Raw genomic sequence first — 15,015 nt, 5'->3', positions numbered from 1 at the left:
CTTTGTGGTCACCACTTATGGTGAAACATAACTCAGAACAAATTGCACAATGTCACACAGATGGGCTTAAGGGAATCACCCTTCTTGGGAAAAAGGAGAACTTAGAGTGCCAGGGTAGCAGGAGAAGAAAGGGTTCTCCCATCTGTCTTCATCCCACAAAAAAGGCATGCTGAGGTCTGTGGTCAGAGAGAGGGATCTCATCCATCCATGAGTATCCATTCTTCTAGGGCAAGCACAAGAAAGCAACATTTTGGGGGGTGGGGGATTTGGGGTTCCTACTTCTTATTTAATTGTCTGAGAAAGCCAATTGCCCAGTGTTCTAGTTTGCTAGCTGCCAGAATGCAATATACCAGAAATGGAATGGCTTTTAACAAGGGGAATTTAATGAGTTGCTAGTTTACAGTTCTAAGGCCGAGAAAATGTCCCAATTAAAACAAGCCAATAGAAATGTCCAATTTAAGGCATCCGGGAAAAGATACCTTGGTTCAAGAAGGCCGACGACATTCAGCGTTTCTCTCTCAGCTGGAAGGGCACATGGCGAACATGGCAGTGTCTGCTGGCTTTCACGTGGCTCTGCCAAAAAGGGACACTCTGTCTCCAAAATGTTTCCTCTTTTAAAGAATTCCAGTAAGCAACACCACCTTCAGTGGGTGGAGACATGCCTCCATGGAAGTCATCTAATCAAAAGTTACCACCCACAATCGAGTGGGTCAGTTCTTCATGGAAACAATCAAAATGCTCCCACCCAGCAATACTGAATGAGGATTAAAGGGCATGGCTTTTCTGGGGTCCACCACAGATTCAGACCGGCACACCCAGCATCTGAATACCTTTGAGTCCAAAGGAAATTGTACACCCTCCAAACCTCCCCACACATGTACTTGGAGAAAGGCTGTAAGGACAAAGCCAGTCCATGGGAAGCCGAGCTTAGATGTAGTACCTGCTGTTTGCCTATTCACGAGTGAGCTGCAGGGGTCATTTTGAACATTTCTGCTCACTGCACTGTACTTTATTTGCAGAATTGCTTGAAGAGCACCTAAGCTCTGTCGCTACAAGTTTTCAATAACATAAAAGAGAATTTTTCTCACCTATATGAGTTCTTGAGATTTAAAATTCTGTAGAGAAGCTTATAGATTGAGAAAGGAGTGTCTTGTTGAAAGAACAAATGTTCCGGAGATTGAAATTCCCTTGCCATGTGTTCTGGCTTGCTAGCTGCTGGAATGCAATACACCAGAGATGGATTGGCTTTTAATAAAAGGGGATTTATTTTGTTAGTTCTTCAGAGAAAAGGCAGCTAACTTTCATCTGAGGTTCTTTCTTACGGGGAAGGCTCAGGGTAATCTCTACTGGCCTTCTCTCCAGGCCTCTCGGTTCCAACAACTTTCCCCAGCGTGATTCCTCTCTGCATCTCCAAAGGCCTGGGCTGAGCTGCGAGTGCTGAGATGAGGTATCCCGAGCTGCTTGGGCTGTGCTACGTTGCACTCTCTCATTTAAGCACCAGCCAATTAAGTAAAACATCATTCATTGCAGCAGGCACGCCTCCTAGCCTGCTGCAGATGTAATCAGCAACAGATGAGGTTCACGTACCATTGGCTCATGTCCACAGCAACAGAACTAGGTGCCTTCACCTGGTCAAGTTGACAACTGAATCTAACTACCACACCATGGAATCCCCAAAGATAACTTTATTTTTAGCACTGAAAATAAGAGATGCTGAATGTTTTCACAGAGTAGTTTTTAGTTAAATATGGGATTTGATAGATGATAATGTTTAATATGTCATTCTAAAATTCTTGACTCTTGCTAAATAATTGTAGTTGCATTAATGGGGGAATTGTAAAATAAGTGTTAACATATAGTTATTAACATTACTTATGTTAATCATGCTTGTCTGAAAGAGTAAAAGGTTCACTTTGTGTTCAAAAGTTAATGATTAAATTCCTCTTGAGAGGAAGGTATTGTATAAATCTGTTTAAAAAATCACATTTGAATTTTTTTCTTTTGGAAATATTAGCAAGAAGGCTCACTTTGTGCTCAACATTGCCTGAATAATCTATTGCAAGGGGAATATTTTAGCCCTGTGGAATTATCCTCAATTGCACATCAGTTGGATGAAGAAGAGAGGATGAGAATGGCAGAAGGAGGAGTTACTAGTGAAGACTACCGCACATTTTTACAGGTACTAATTTGAACTCACTAGATTGCCTTTATTTATTTGTTTTTTTAAAATACTGTATGGTAGAGATCATGTTTTATTCTTTTGCATGTGAATATCCCATTATTGCAGCACCATTTGTTGAATTTAGTTTTTTATTTTTGGGGAGTGCATAGGTTAGGAATTGAACCCAGGTCTCCCATATGGCAGGTAAGAATTCTACCACTAAACTATCTTTGCACCACAAGATTGCTTTTTATAGCTCTCCCTCTTGAGATATAATTTGAATCCAGAAAACATAGCCTCATTTCATTGATTTTATTTTTATGAGGATACTGTTTAGAAAAAGATGAACCAGTCCTCTTTTAGGAATCTGACTGGTTACTTGTAACTCTGCTCTTGACTTTGTAAACAGGAATGTATGTGATATAATTTTAAATATGCACACTAATGACAGTTTTTATTCTTTTCTCCCCCCCACCCCATCCCCCACCCCCCATCCTACCTTACTACCTTTCAAAATTAAATAGCAGCCTTCTGGAAATATGGATGACAGTGGTTTTTTCTCTATTCAGGTAAGCAGTTGCAGATGTGTACTAAGTGTTGTTTATGTGCCAGGCACTGCTTAAGCTCAGTATATGACTGTTATGCAGTATTTCTTTACAGCCTTTCATAGTCACTGTAATGATGTAACCTTTGGATGTTCCTCAGATAGACTATGTTTATGAAGTATAAGATTTATATAAAAGAAAAAAAGATTAATATAGTTAGTGTCCAGAAAACTAGATAAAGATCTTTGTAGATAAATATGAAAATTAGACTTATAGGCTCTTTATTTGAGAGTAGTGTGTTAGTTTGCTAAGGCTGCTGCAATGCAACATATCAGAAGTGTAACGGTTTTTATGAAGGGAATTTATTAAGTAGCAAGTTTACAGTTCTAAGGCTACAAAAATGTCCAAACTAAGAAATCCAGGGACAGATATCTTGGTTCAAGTAGGTCAGTGGGTCCAGAACACCTCTGTCAGCTAGGAAGGCATGTGGCTGGCATCTGTTCATCTGTTCATCCCTTGCTCCTGGGCTCTGTTACTTTCAGCTTGTTTCCTGTCGTTTCTTCTTTTAGTGTCTGGGCTTTCACTTAGCTCCTTGAGAGCATAATGGTGGGTCTGGCTTGCTTAACATCTCACGGGAACACACATGGCAGTGTCTGCTGGACTCTGTGCTGTCTAGGCATCTGCTTTGTCTTCGACACTCTTAAGTATCTTCAAGCATCTGTGTCTCTGAAGCAGCTGTTCTCCAAGTGTCTATATCTGCGTTTCCATACGTCTGTCTTGGTGTCTGCATCTGAGGTTTCTTCAAAATATTTACCCTTTTAAAGAACTCCAGTAAACTAATCAAGACCCACCTTGTATGGGTGGGGTCACATCTCCATCTAACCAAAAGGCCACACCCACAATCAGCCGCACCACATCCTCTTGGAGATAATCTAATCAAAAGGCCACAGCAGAGATCATCATACCGCAGTGGAGATAATCTGATCAGAAGGATTTCTGCCCTACGATATTGAATCAGGATTAAAGGACATGGCTTTTCTGGGGTACACAACACTTTCAAACTAGCACAAGTAGGATTTAAAAAATTAAATTCTGAGGGAGATTATTTAGTTTACATCTTGCTACTAATAACCTGAATTCCAATTAGTCACAATGTTCAAACTTACTATCTCTTGGGTAAATTTGAGAAAATTTTCTACCTTCCATTTAAATAAGCTTACCAGGTTTGTATTCCTTTAATGGTCTGTGGCTTTTTTTTTTTAACTTGCAATTCCCCTTGAATCTTTTGTGTGTTTGTATGTATCCACATATCCATATATACATATTTGTGGAATTCTTTTCTTTTACCTATGCACCTTTCATTCTGTTTCTTACAAGAGGACCTGTGAGATATATCCAGAGTTCTTTCAGAACCTCTCTTGAGGAGTCTATTCTGCAAACCTCTTTGTTTATATTCCCCTTATAATGGCCTCATGGACTCTCATTCATCAGCGTGTCTATGTCTTTCATCTCTGTGCTGTTAGAGGTAAGGGCTGCTGTGAGGCTCAATTGATCAGAGGTCAGAGTGGGCCCAGCCCTTCCTAGTCTTTTTTATGCAGTGCTGCTCTTGTTGCTTGTTCGCATTTACTCACAGCATTGGATTCACTTTTTTTCCATGCTCATTCGTGGTTCATTTGTTTTTTGTTGGTTAACTTGGGGGTAGATCACGAATTGTCAGAAAGTCCCCTTTTCCTGGAGAGTTCAAAATAATCAGGTTTGCTTTTTATTTTTTCTTAAATCATAAACCCATGATTATCGAAGTTTAAAAATTTGTGAAACCGGAAAAAAAAAAAAAGGGTAGGCAGTGGTGGCTCAGTGGCAGAGTTCTCACCTGCCATGCTGGAGACCCAGGTTCGATTCCCAGAGCCTGCCCATGTCCAAAAAAAAAATCTCTTAAACTGGGTTATGCAAGTAGAATTCTTGCCTGCAATACAGGAGGAACAAGTTTGATTCCCAGAGCCTACACTTGCAAAAATAATATAAATAAAACATCTTTGAAACCTTCAGTTTAAATCTCCAAGGAGATCTTTTTTTTTTTTTAATTTTTAATGATAAAACAATGTACAAGCACATACATTCTTAACATACAAACATTCCATACATGGTATACAATCAGTGGCTGACAATATTCATCACATAGTTGTATATTCATTACTATGATCATTTTTAGAACGTTTGCATCACTCCAGAAAAAGAAATAAAAAGAAAAAAGAAAAAAACTTATATCTACCATATCCCTTAGCCTTCTCTCTCATTGACAACCAGTATTTCCATCTACCCAAGATATATGTTTTTTAATTTTAGCATTTGTTCCCCCATTTTTATTTATTTTTAATTTTTTTATTAATTTATTAATTTAAAAAATTAAGAAACTAAATAAAACATCAACATATATAATCAGTAATTCACAATATCATCACTTAGTTGCATATTCATCATTTCTTAGAACATTTGCATTAATTCAGAAAAAGAAATAAAACGAACACAGGAAAGAAAAAAAGAAAGATTATACCTACCATACCCCTTACCCCTCGCTTTCATTGATCACTAGCATTTCAAACTAAATTTATTTTAGCATTAGTTCCCCCTATTATTTATTTTTATTCCATATGTTCTTCTTGTTTGTTGACAAGGTAGATAAAAGGAGCATCAGACACAAGGTTTTCACAATCACACAGTCACATTGTGACAACTGTGTCCTTATTCAGTCATCCTCAAGAAACATGGCTACTGGAACACAGCTGTACATTTTCAGGCAGTTCCCTCCAGCCTCTCCATTACATCTTGAATAACAAGGTGATATCTACTTAATGCATAAGAATAACCTCCAGGATAACCTCTCGACTCTGTTTGGAATCTTTCTGCCATTGACACTTTGTCTCATTTCACTCTTCCCCCTTTTGGTCGAGAAGGTTTTCAAGGAGATCTCCTTTTGGTAGATTATATAATTTGTCATTATTACTGACATTGCAGATAGTAAATTAAATATAATTTTTCTAAAGCAGCACCCATAGCAACCAAATAATCAGATGTGGCAGACAAATTTTAAGAATAGTATTTAAGACTGGCTAGATTATGCATCTGGATTTTGATGCAGTCTTATCTATTAATTGTATGGTTCTTTGAATGTCTCAGAAAGCTAGTATGAAAAGCACTCTATTAACATGTACATAATATGTATGAATTTAGTGATATAGGATGTATATACGTACTTTTTAAAAACCATATCTTCTATAGAAATTTATATAGGAAGTACAATTGCTTACACTAATAACATGTCTATACTACTTAAGTTTGGAACTGAATGGTTTAGCTCATGAAAAGTTGCTATTTCTTAATAGGTTATAAGCAATGCCTTGAAAGTGTGGGGTTTAGAGCTAATCCTGTTCAACAGCCCAGAGTATCAGAGGCTCAGGATTGATCCTATGTAAGTCTTTATTTTTCTTTTCCTGTATTTTCCCCCTAAATTTGATTTTTAAGTTATAACCTCTTAAGAAAGAAACCATATTTTAAATGCTTTTGTTTTTCTGTTTTTTGTTTTGTTTCCTCATACGTTTTTCTGTTTCCTGTTTTATTTCCGCATACTTTAATATTTCACCTTTTTGGGGTCTGTCCATAGACATTTGCCCTCTGAGCCTTCATGACATCTCAGTGTCTGAGGCAGCACAGAACGATTCTTGAATGGTATGTGATACCATCACATTAGCATGGCATCATTGCTTTTCTGCATAGAAATTTGAGTTTTTTGCAGTTTTAAAAAGTCGGTGATACTTATCTGTAAAGGTAGTCCTAAATTATCACAAATTGTGTATAGTGTTTTGCTAGTAGACAGTCTAAATGCAGATGAGCTCATAATATTGTATTTGTATTTTTTTCTTTTTCTAGAAATGAAAGATCATTTATATGCAATTATAAAGAACACTGGTTTACAGTTAGAAAATTAGGAAAACAGGTAATATTTCTCCTCCTTCTCTGTTTTTTTCTTTTTCTGTACTCCATTTAAAACCAAAATGTAGGAGATTAGTGCCTTAAAAATGAGGAAACTCACAGGTAATGTGTGACACAGTTTCAGTCTTATAGTTAAGTGTTTATTATTTTAAAAGACCAGATCAGTTTCCCTTGTAGAATTATTAGTGAAAACCATACACAAAAATTCTATATTTAAGGCAGTGCAATTGTGGTTACTTTTTTTTTGCGGAGGGGGAGAGTGCGTGGTCTGGAAATCAAATCTGGGTCTCCTGCGTGAAAGGCAGGCATTCTAACTACTGAACTACCCGGACATCCTCACAAATGTGGTTACTTTTAAAGTGGGTTTTTATGTGATAAATATGTTGAAAGGGCTTGAATGATTAGATGTAGGCGTTAGAGAACATTAGTGGGCCTAAATTGCTTAATGCCTTTTTAAACCTAGTTTAATTGTGTGTCACTCTTGAATACAAAGAAAAAATTGAAATTTATTGTATACAAAAGCTATGGCCTGGTTTTTAAACTATTTTTTTTTTTTTAATATTTTCATGTTTGGTTTAGGCTCTGAATTACTACCAGGATGTTTAAATGTAAACAATCCTTTCTTAGATCATAAAATGTACATAAGACATTATTTTTTAAAATGACGCATTACCAATGTCTTTGCATACACAATTCCACTTTTGAAGAATAATTATTTAAAGTCCTCTTAGAATTTTGAATCTTTGAAAGAGGATTATTGAAAACTAGTTATTCCAATAAAAGCACATGATCTATTGATGCTCACAGTAACATGGATGAATCTCACAGTAATCATGCTAAGTGAAAGAAGCCAGACAGAGTGTGTACTATGTGATTTCATTTATGAAAGTCTAGAAAGTGTGAACTAATTTATAGTGACAGAAAGCAGTTCATACATTGATTGCCTAGGAGATGGGGAGGATGAATAGTAGTAAGAGGGAAGGATTTGAAAGGGAGGTGGTGGATATATTCACTATCTTGCTTGTAGTGATGGCTTCTTAGGAAAAATATGTGTTAAAACTCTTCCAATTGAACTTTCTAAATATGAACAATTTATTGTATGTTAATTATACCTTAACAAAGCTGTCTTTAAAAAGACAGTAAAATAAGTAAATACAAAGCAAAGAAGAAAATGAAGTCGAGAATGGGTATATTGAGTTAAATCAATAAAACCTAATTCAAAACAACCAAAAAATCCTGCTACTATCTTTTAAGTCAGTCACACTGAAGCAGCTTCATCTTAAATGGTTATTCTTTAAGGTCCCAATAACTTTCTCCTGAGGAGCTGAGAGCAAGTAAAGGCTTGGAGTAGAGATGGACTCAAGTGGGAATCAGCTCTAGGAAGAAACTAGGACAGGACATTGGCAAGATTTTTGTACCTTTGGGTTTTATTTATACCTTTGAAATATTAAGATCAAGTATTCTTAGCTTTTCCTATATAATGTAATCAATGGATTTTTAAAATCTGAAACTCTTGTATTGATTTGCATGTAAACATCTTTTTTAAAACGTCTTATTTTGAGAGGTTTTTAACATTGGGTTCTTCAGAACTGAATTTTCATGTTTCATCTTTGGGAAACACAGAAGATGTCAAATGTTGGTTTATTATCTTTGGTTCTAATTTATGTTTTTGTTTAACATTGTACAGTATCTTTCACTAAGGACCCTTTTTTTTCCGTCTGAGGTCCCAGTATAATGAAAAAATATGACTGGAAAATGTGTATCAGATATGTCAAATACAAAAAGAAACAGTTGTGATACTGACAGTAACATATTTTAGAGGTTAAAGTAGGACTCTTATGAGGTAATAACTAAATGTTGTTAATTACATCATTGCTAAGTAAAGATCATTAGTGATCTTTGTTAAATGAATTGGTGATTACAAATTATCTTTCTCTGTTGTCTGAACTTTTTCACAGTTGGGACCCTTTGACTAAAACTGTCAGTAATAGGTAATAAGGTGATCAGGTTAAAGTTATGTTGGGCTGATACTTGAAAACAATTTAATTATAGCTATCAATAAAAGTAAATTAAAGTACTATCAGTTTCTCATTTTTTAAGGGAGATGAAAAGTTTATGGCATGAAGGAAACTTATTTTAAAAACAGCATTTAATACTGATAAATCTGCACCATTCTAAGTTTTTAAAAAATCACATTACTTTAAAATCAATTACTTTAAAACAATCTCTGTTTAACATGTTTACAGTGTTTAAACATTAAATTTAGAATGGGTTATATCTATTCTTAACATGTGAAACTTCCGCTATTATCTCTAATGTACACTAACTTAAATATGGACTTAATTTTTTTTTCCAGTGGTTTAACTTGAATTCTCTATTGACGGGTCCAGAGTTAATATCAGATACATACCTTGCACTTTTCTTGGCTCAATTACAACAGGAAGGTAAATAAAGACTGAAAATTTTCTAAGGTGATCTTTTGAAATAGATAAAAATTAGCTCATTAGATGTGAGTGCAACAGTGCTGTTTTTATGGCAATGATAATAAAATAATCTTAGCATATACATGGTGAACTTTAGGCTGTTATTTTGGATGATATTGTTCACCTAGGGTTCTAATTGACGTCCTCTGAGGATGCTGCTTCCTTTGCAGCCCTCGGAAATAATGGTCCTTTTTTTCTCCAACCAACACCTGAAATCTAGTCAAGGTGCTAAGGGTGGGGCTTCAGGTTGCTGTTTTGAAATTTGAAGCCATGGTATAAACCCGACTATTAATTTATTAATTCACAATAAGAAATATAGCTCTCATGTGTACCGAATAGCATGTCAATTGGCCAATTAGCATGTTCTTTTCCTACTGGAAAATTATGTAGAAAGCTGGCTTCCTTGGTAAGTGTGAAGTCAGTGCCAAAAAAGCTAGTGTAATCTTAAATGACTGTTATCAGGGATAGCTTAATGTATTGCACTCTAGTGAGGAAAGGGATTTGCTAGAAGAACTGGAATATCAAAGTTGGATTCATGGGGGCTTTGGCCATGGCTGACACTGAAAACACTATGAGTATTATGAGTGATTCTCTCTGATCCCTTTTTCTATCCTCTATTCTAGCTATACCCACTGTGTACATCCCGTCTTCAATTCATTTGAGTAGGCAGGGGACTGATTCTTGTCCTTGTTCAGGTGTCAGAGTATCTGCTCTTCGTGACACTCTTCATGGAACACTGTGGAGAACTGATATATTTTATTCTAGGATCTAGGAGCAATTTTGCTGGCAGAAACTGCATTAAACCATTTCAACTCTGAGCTCACTTGTTCTGTTGAAAAATGTTAATCTTAGCATGATTCACTGTTTGGGGGTTTTTGTTAACAGTCCTTTTGATCTTTGTTCATTCTGTGCATTACCTGTTAATACTCATAAAGGATATCTAGACAAGCACCAAAGGTTAAGAAAACTTTATGCTAGAAAAATTTTAATTGGTTAGACTGACTTAGTACAGGGCACCCTATTCATTTTTTGTGTGTAACATTCAGCTGGGAAAATCCTGGCTTTCTAGAATCAAATTTGTAAAAAATTATACTGGTCCAGTGTAATAATTCTTTTGAAACATGAACCACACCTTCAACACCTTGACTAAAGTTTGGGTATTGGCTTTCCAGTTCCAGTTTTCCATTAGGTGGGAGGGTGTGTGTGCACGTACTTGTGTGTTGAGGTGAGAACATCTGTTGTGCCCATAATATAATAATAGTCCATTGTTACACACATTCTCTGATTTTGTCCTCACAATAGCGTTTTGACAAAGGTACCAGTGTCATATGTTTCAGATGTAAAGAAAGCATGACATAGGCAAAGTCATCTACCAGAGCCGACGTAGCTAGAAAGTGGAAGATCTGAGATTGAAACCCAGGCAGTTGGATTCCAGATCCCTTGCTCTCACCCACTTCTTTTCCTGCCTGTCTTAGCATTTACTGAGTGATCTACTCTGTCAAGCATTATAATAGTAGGGACTGGTACAAACATTTTTATATATACTTTTCATAGTCACTCTATGAACTAGCTATTCCCATTTCATAGATGAAAGTCAGTCTCAGAGTCTTTAAGTAACTTGCCCTAGATTACATGGCTTGTATTCTTTCCACTATATTGTGCTGCCTCTCTATCTATCTTAAATAGATTTCGGATCTCTTACTAGTTGTTTTAGTTTTATTTTTGCTTTTTTTTTTAGGTTATTCTATATTTGTTGTTAAGGGTGAGCTACCAGATTGTGAAGCTGACCAACTTCTGCAGATGATCAGAGTCCAACAGATGCATCGACCAAAACTTATTGGAGAAGAATTAGCTCAACTAAAAGATCAGAGGTAAAAATTAAGTCTGCATTATGGAATATACGATTATTTCATTATAAGAATTAAGTTGTCATGCTGATTGAATGTATAGTTCTTTTATTGTTGGTGACTTTTTTAGGAAATAAAAGACTTTTTAGACTTATTTTAGTGAAGTTTAACTTGAATCGCCTCTTTGAATTACTTAAATATATTAACTTAGATTCACATTACAACACAGACCTTGTAAGAACTTATATGCCAAAAAATGTCTAAGTTTTGACTTAGGTGAAATATTTAATTTACAAATGCCTATTTCACGACTAAAGTAGATAACTGGTTCGCAGTAATTATCAGTGCTTTTGTTCTTTAGAGTCCAAAAAACAGACCTGGAACGAGTCTTAGAAGCGAATGATGGGTCAGTAATGTTAGATGAAGACGAGGAGGATTTGCAGAGGGCCCTGGCACTAAGTCGCCAAGAAATTGACTTGGAAGATGAAGAAGCAGATATCCGCAGAGCTATTCAGCTCAGTATGCAAGGTATATTGTTGAAGAATTGACTCAGATTACTCTTAGTTTCCTGGAAGTTAATGTACAGCTTGTTAGTAGAGTTCTTTGACAATTCGTATGAAAGCAATCAGCTGTTCTTTTATATTTCTTGTAATATAAATCACAATTAACCTTCCATTAGAATTAATAAATGACGTTTTTATTTCTGGTAATTTCATTTGGTTATAATGAACTAAACAGTTGTAAATTGAGGTTTATCAAGTGGGGGAAGGTGTGTGTGTCAGTTAACCCTTACCTAATCCAGTTTTGCATAAGTATATGCCACGGGACACAAAGGAGGGCCTGTATAGAAAGTAAAAATTGATTTTACAAAAGTTATAACACTTATTGCCTATGCAACTTAAAACTTAAGGCTACTTCGGTGGACCTATTTTGTGTTTGTGTGTGTATTGTAACTCAGTCAGCAGAAGAGAGCGAATACATGTCCATCCCCCAGGGATCTAGACTAGGGGGATTACCTGGGATATAGCCCAAAGTGGCTTGCTTAAAAATGAGAAGTTTTTTGAAGTTTAATTTTTATCTAATTCATGTGAATTTGATTACTTATCAATTGCATTCCTTAAGTAACTAAAATTGAGATTCATGAGAATGATGATGTGCCCTTGTATTTTATCTTGTAGCTTCTAATGCTTCCTGGCACACCTCTAAGTACTCAGATTTGTGTGCCTTCCCAGTTTTGATAAATTAGGGCCTGCCAGATTAGCTCTATGATGGACAGACACCAGCTTTTACAATTTTACGTATTTTTGTATAATTTACTCTTCTTTCGACTTTATTTCACAATATGTGTAGAATCTCTAGTTGGTACAATTATCAAGGGACTAACATGGAAACACATTTAAAATTTTGAAGTACCCAAATGTTTGAGGGCAGAGGAGTACAGAGAATGGGTTTATTTTCTGACCATCTATCTGTTGTTAGAATACTGCTTTTAAGATTAACTATACCTTCGGGAGGGCAATGGTGGCAAGTGGCCCAGTTCTTACCTACCATGCCAGAGACCCGGGTTCAATTCCCAGTGCCTACCCATGCGAAAAAAGCAAAGAAAGAAAAAAAAGATTATTATACCTTCAAAAATGTAGATTCGGGTGGGCCATGGTGGCTCAGCAGGCAAGAATGCTTGCCTGGAATGCCAGAGGATCCGGGTTCGATTCCCGGTGCCTGCCCATATATATATATAAAAAAAAAAATGTAGATTCATTTCTAATAAGTTAATGATAGCACATGAGTGTGTTATTAATGACTCATGTTGGTTGTTGGCTTTATATCCTCATATCTGCTCTGACACAGATGAGCACGGGTTTGGTTGCCATGGACACAGATTAGATCTGAACTTCCTTATTCAGGTTTTCCCTGAGATTTTCAGAACCTTGGAAATCCTATATCCCTGTGGGATATGTATTCACTCTCTTCTGCTGATTGACTTATAATACTTAGAAAAAAATAAGTCCACTGAAGTAGGCTTTAAGTTGCATACGCAGTAAGTGTTACGACTTATACTTTACATATGAATATGTAAATATTTATAGATTTACAGAATATTAAGAAAGGAAAGTTTTTATAAGCTTGCTCACATAACTATAAATGTATGTTGATTGAATTGATAAATAAAATGGTTGTTTTTATTTTATTTCTTTTTAGGTAGTTCCAGAAATATATCTCAAGATACTCCACAGACATCAAGTACAAATCTTACTTCAGAAGAGCTACGAAAGAGAAGAGAAGCCTACTTTGAAAAGTAAAGTAGTTGGTACAAGATTAAAATTGCGTATTTAATAGTTTGACCATTTTGTCTGTTTGTAAACAAAGCTTTGGCTTTATTTATTGTTCCCTTCTTTTAAAAGATTAGTTATTGCCTGAACCCCATGAGTACTTAAATGTATTTTTAAAAATTACAGCAAGTATTTATTAAACTATGACATGAAATATAATTTGAAGGAAGAATTGCCCCAATACTGGATAAATCTGAAATAGGGTCAAGGAAACCTTATAAAATTTCATTATCAAAACAAAAGTGAAATTAGGGCAAGACAAGAATAGTTCCTGTTCATTCTTCATCAAATGTACTTCTTGGTCACGTGTTAAAGTTGCAAAGTTCCTTTGTCTGGGAAAACAGCATTTTAAGTAATGGAGCACACCCCCAAATAGAGGTGATAGTTCATTGTTCTGCTCTGTTGCCTCTTTAGGTGGCATTGCAAGCCTGTCAGCTTCAGGGACATGGGAGCAAATTATAGATCTCTGAACTATTAACCCTTAAAACCTTTGTGTACAGTTTTATATGTGCTCTTGAAATAAAAATTTCAGCCCCTGAAAATATCTCCTTTCTAAGAACTATCATTCACAAGTCTTATTTTTTTAATGATAAAACTCCATCTAAAAAGATTACAAGGTCTCTGGTAGATATTTAGATCCATGACCTGAGTCAGGACACAAAAGGTCACTTGTTAAATCTGGCCAATTATTTATTGTGTTTCTCAATTCTAAGATGCACATTTTTTCACATTTCACCAACTCAGAAATTAGGAAGCATCTTACAATCATAATTGGCAGTATTTTAGTGGTATCTAAAATATTGGCACATTTTACTTTTGATGATATAATGTAGTATAAGAATATTTACCTTTTCTTTCTGTTTTGTTTTGTTTTTTTTTAAGTCACAACTCAAAAGTATATGAAGGGGTGGGCCATGGTGGCTTAGCCGGCAGAGTTCTCACCTGCCATACCGGAGACCCGGGTTCAATTCCCAGTTCCTGTCCATGCCAAAAAAAAAAAAAATAGTTAAAAGTATATGAAGGAAAGTTCTGAACAACTGACAGCCTCTTAATGTGAGATATTTTTAGTCTTTATTCAGTGATAGATAAATGGATTTAATTATATTTAAATTTTCAGTAGTGCTTATTAGTGCTTTTCACTGCCTTTTAAATTTTTAAATTATGATAAACTTAAAATTTATACAAAATTAAAGAAAGTAGTATAATGAATCCCTGTTTATCTACTGCCCAGAATATTAGCACATGGCCAGTCTCGTTTTTTTTTAATGCCCCAGTCTCCCATCCCTTTCGTTTCTGTCCCCATCTTGGATTATTTTGTAACAAATTTCAACCACATCATTTAATCTATAAATATTTCAGTATGCATCTCTAAAATATATGTTTTTTTAACACAGCTGAATAACAGTACCATTATCATATAATAATTCTATTATATCAACAAATATCTAGTCAGTGTTAAAAATAATTTAAAACTACCTAATTAGATAAAAGTAATATTTATTCTGGAAAATTTGTTTTAAGACATACCAATAAAATTAAAAGAAAGCATAATCCCATCATTTGACAATAGCTGATCTTAATATTTTGACACATTTTTTCTAGTCACACGCATAGAAAAAGGTATCTTATACGTATTTTCCCATGATACTAAATATTCTTTGT

At 35.4% G+C, this 15,015-nt stretch overlaps 1 protein-coding gene across 6 annotated transcripts in view; it reads left to right on the top strand.

The window, feature by feature from the left end:
• Positions 1 to 15,015, top strand: part of ATXN3 (ataxin 3) — a 56,495-nt gene that overhangs the window by 24,929 nt on the left and 16,551 nt on the right. For 3 of the 6 annotated variants that reach the window (XR_013160431.1, XM_077123379.1, XM_077123378.1), the window contains exons 2-9: positions 2,015 to 2,179; positions 2,686 to 2,730; positions 6,087 to 6,172; positions 6,631 to 6,697; positions 9,050 to 9,137; positions 10,915 to 11,047; positions 11,385 to 11,551; positions 13,223 to 13,319. Coding sequence is in view for 5 of the 6 variants with exons in the window: in XM_077123379.1 (XP_076979494.1) it covers positions 2,015 to 2,179; positions 2,686 to 2,730; positions 6,087 to 6,172; positions 6,631 to 6,697; positions 9,050 to 9,137; positions 10,915 to 11,047; positions 11,385 to 11,551; positions 13,223 to 13,319 (848 nt within the window). In the remaining variant the exon portion in view is untranslated. The remainder of the gene's footprint in view (positions 1 to 2,014; positions 2,180 to 2,685; positions 2,731 to 6,086; positions 6,173 to 6,630; positions 6,698 to 9,049; positions 9,138 to 10,914; positions 11,048 to 11,384; positions 11,552 to 13,222; positions 13,320 to 15,015) is intronic. The other 3 variants (XM_077123382.1, XM_077123381.1, XM_077123380.1) reach the window with 2 other exon arrangements.

This window comes from Tamandua tetradactyla, chromosome 12 (assembly GCF_023851605.1).
Source record: "Tamandua tetradactyla isolate mTamTet1 chromosome 12, mTamTet1.pri, whole genome shotgun sequence".
Lineage (NCBI taxonomy): Eukaryota > Metazoa > Chordata > Mammalia > Pilosa > Myrmecophagidae > Tamandua > Tamandua tetradactyla.
The sequence above is the reverse complement of the archived record's forward strand: the minus strand, read 5'-3'. Positions and strand labels throughout refer to the sequence as shown.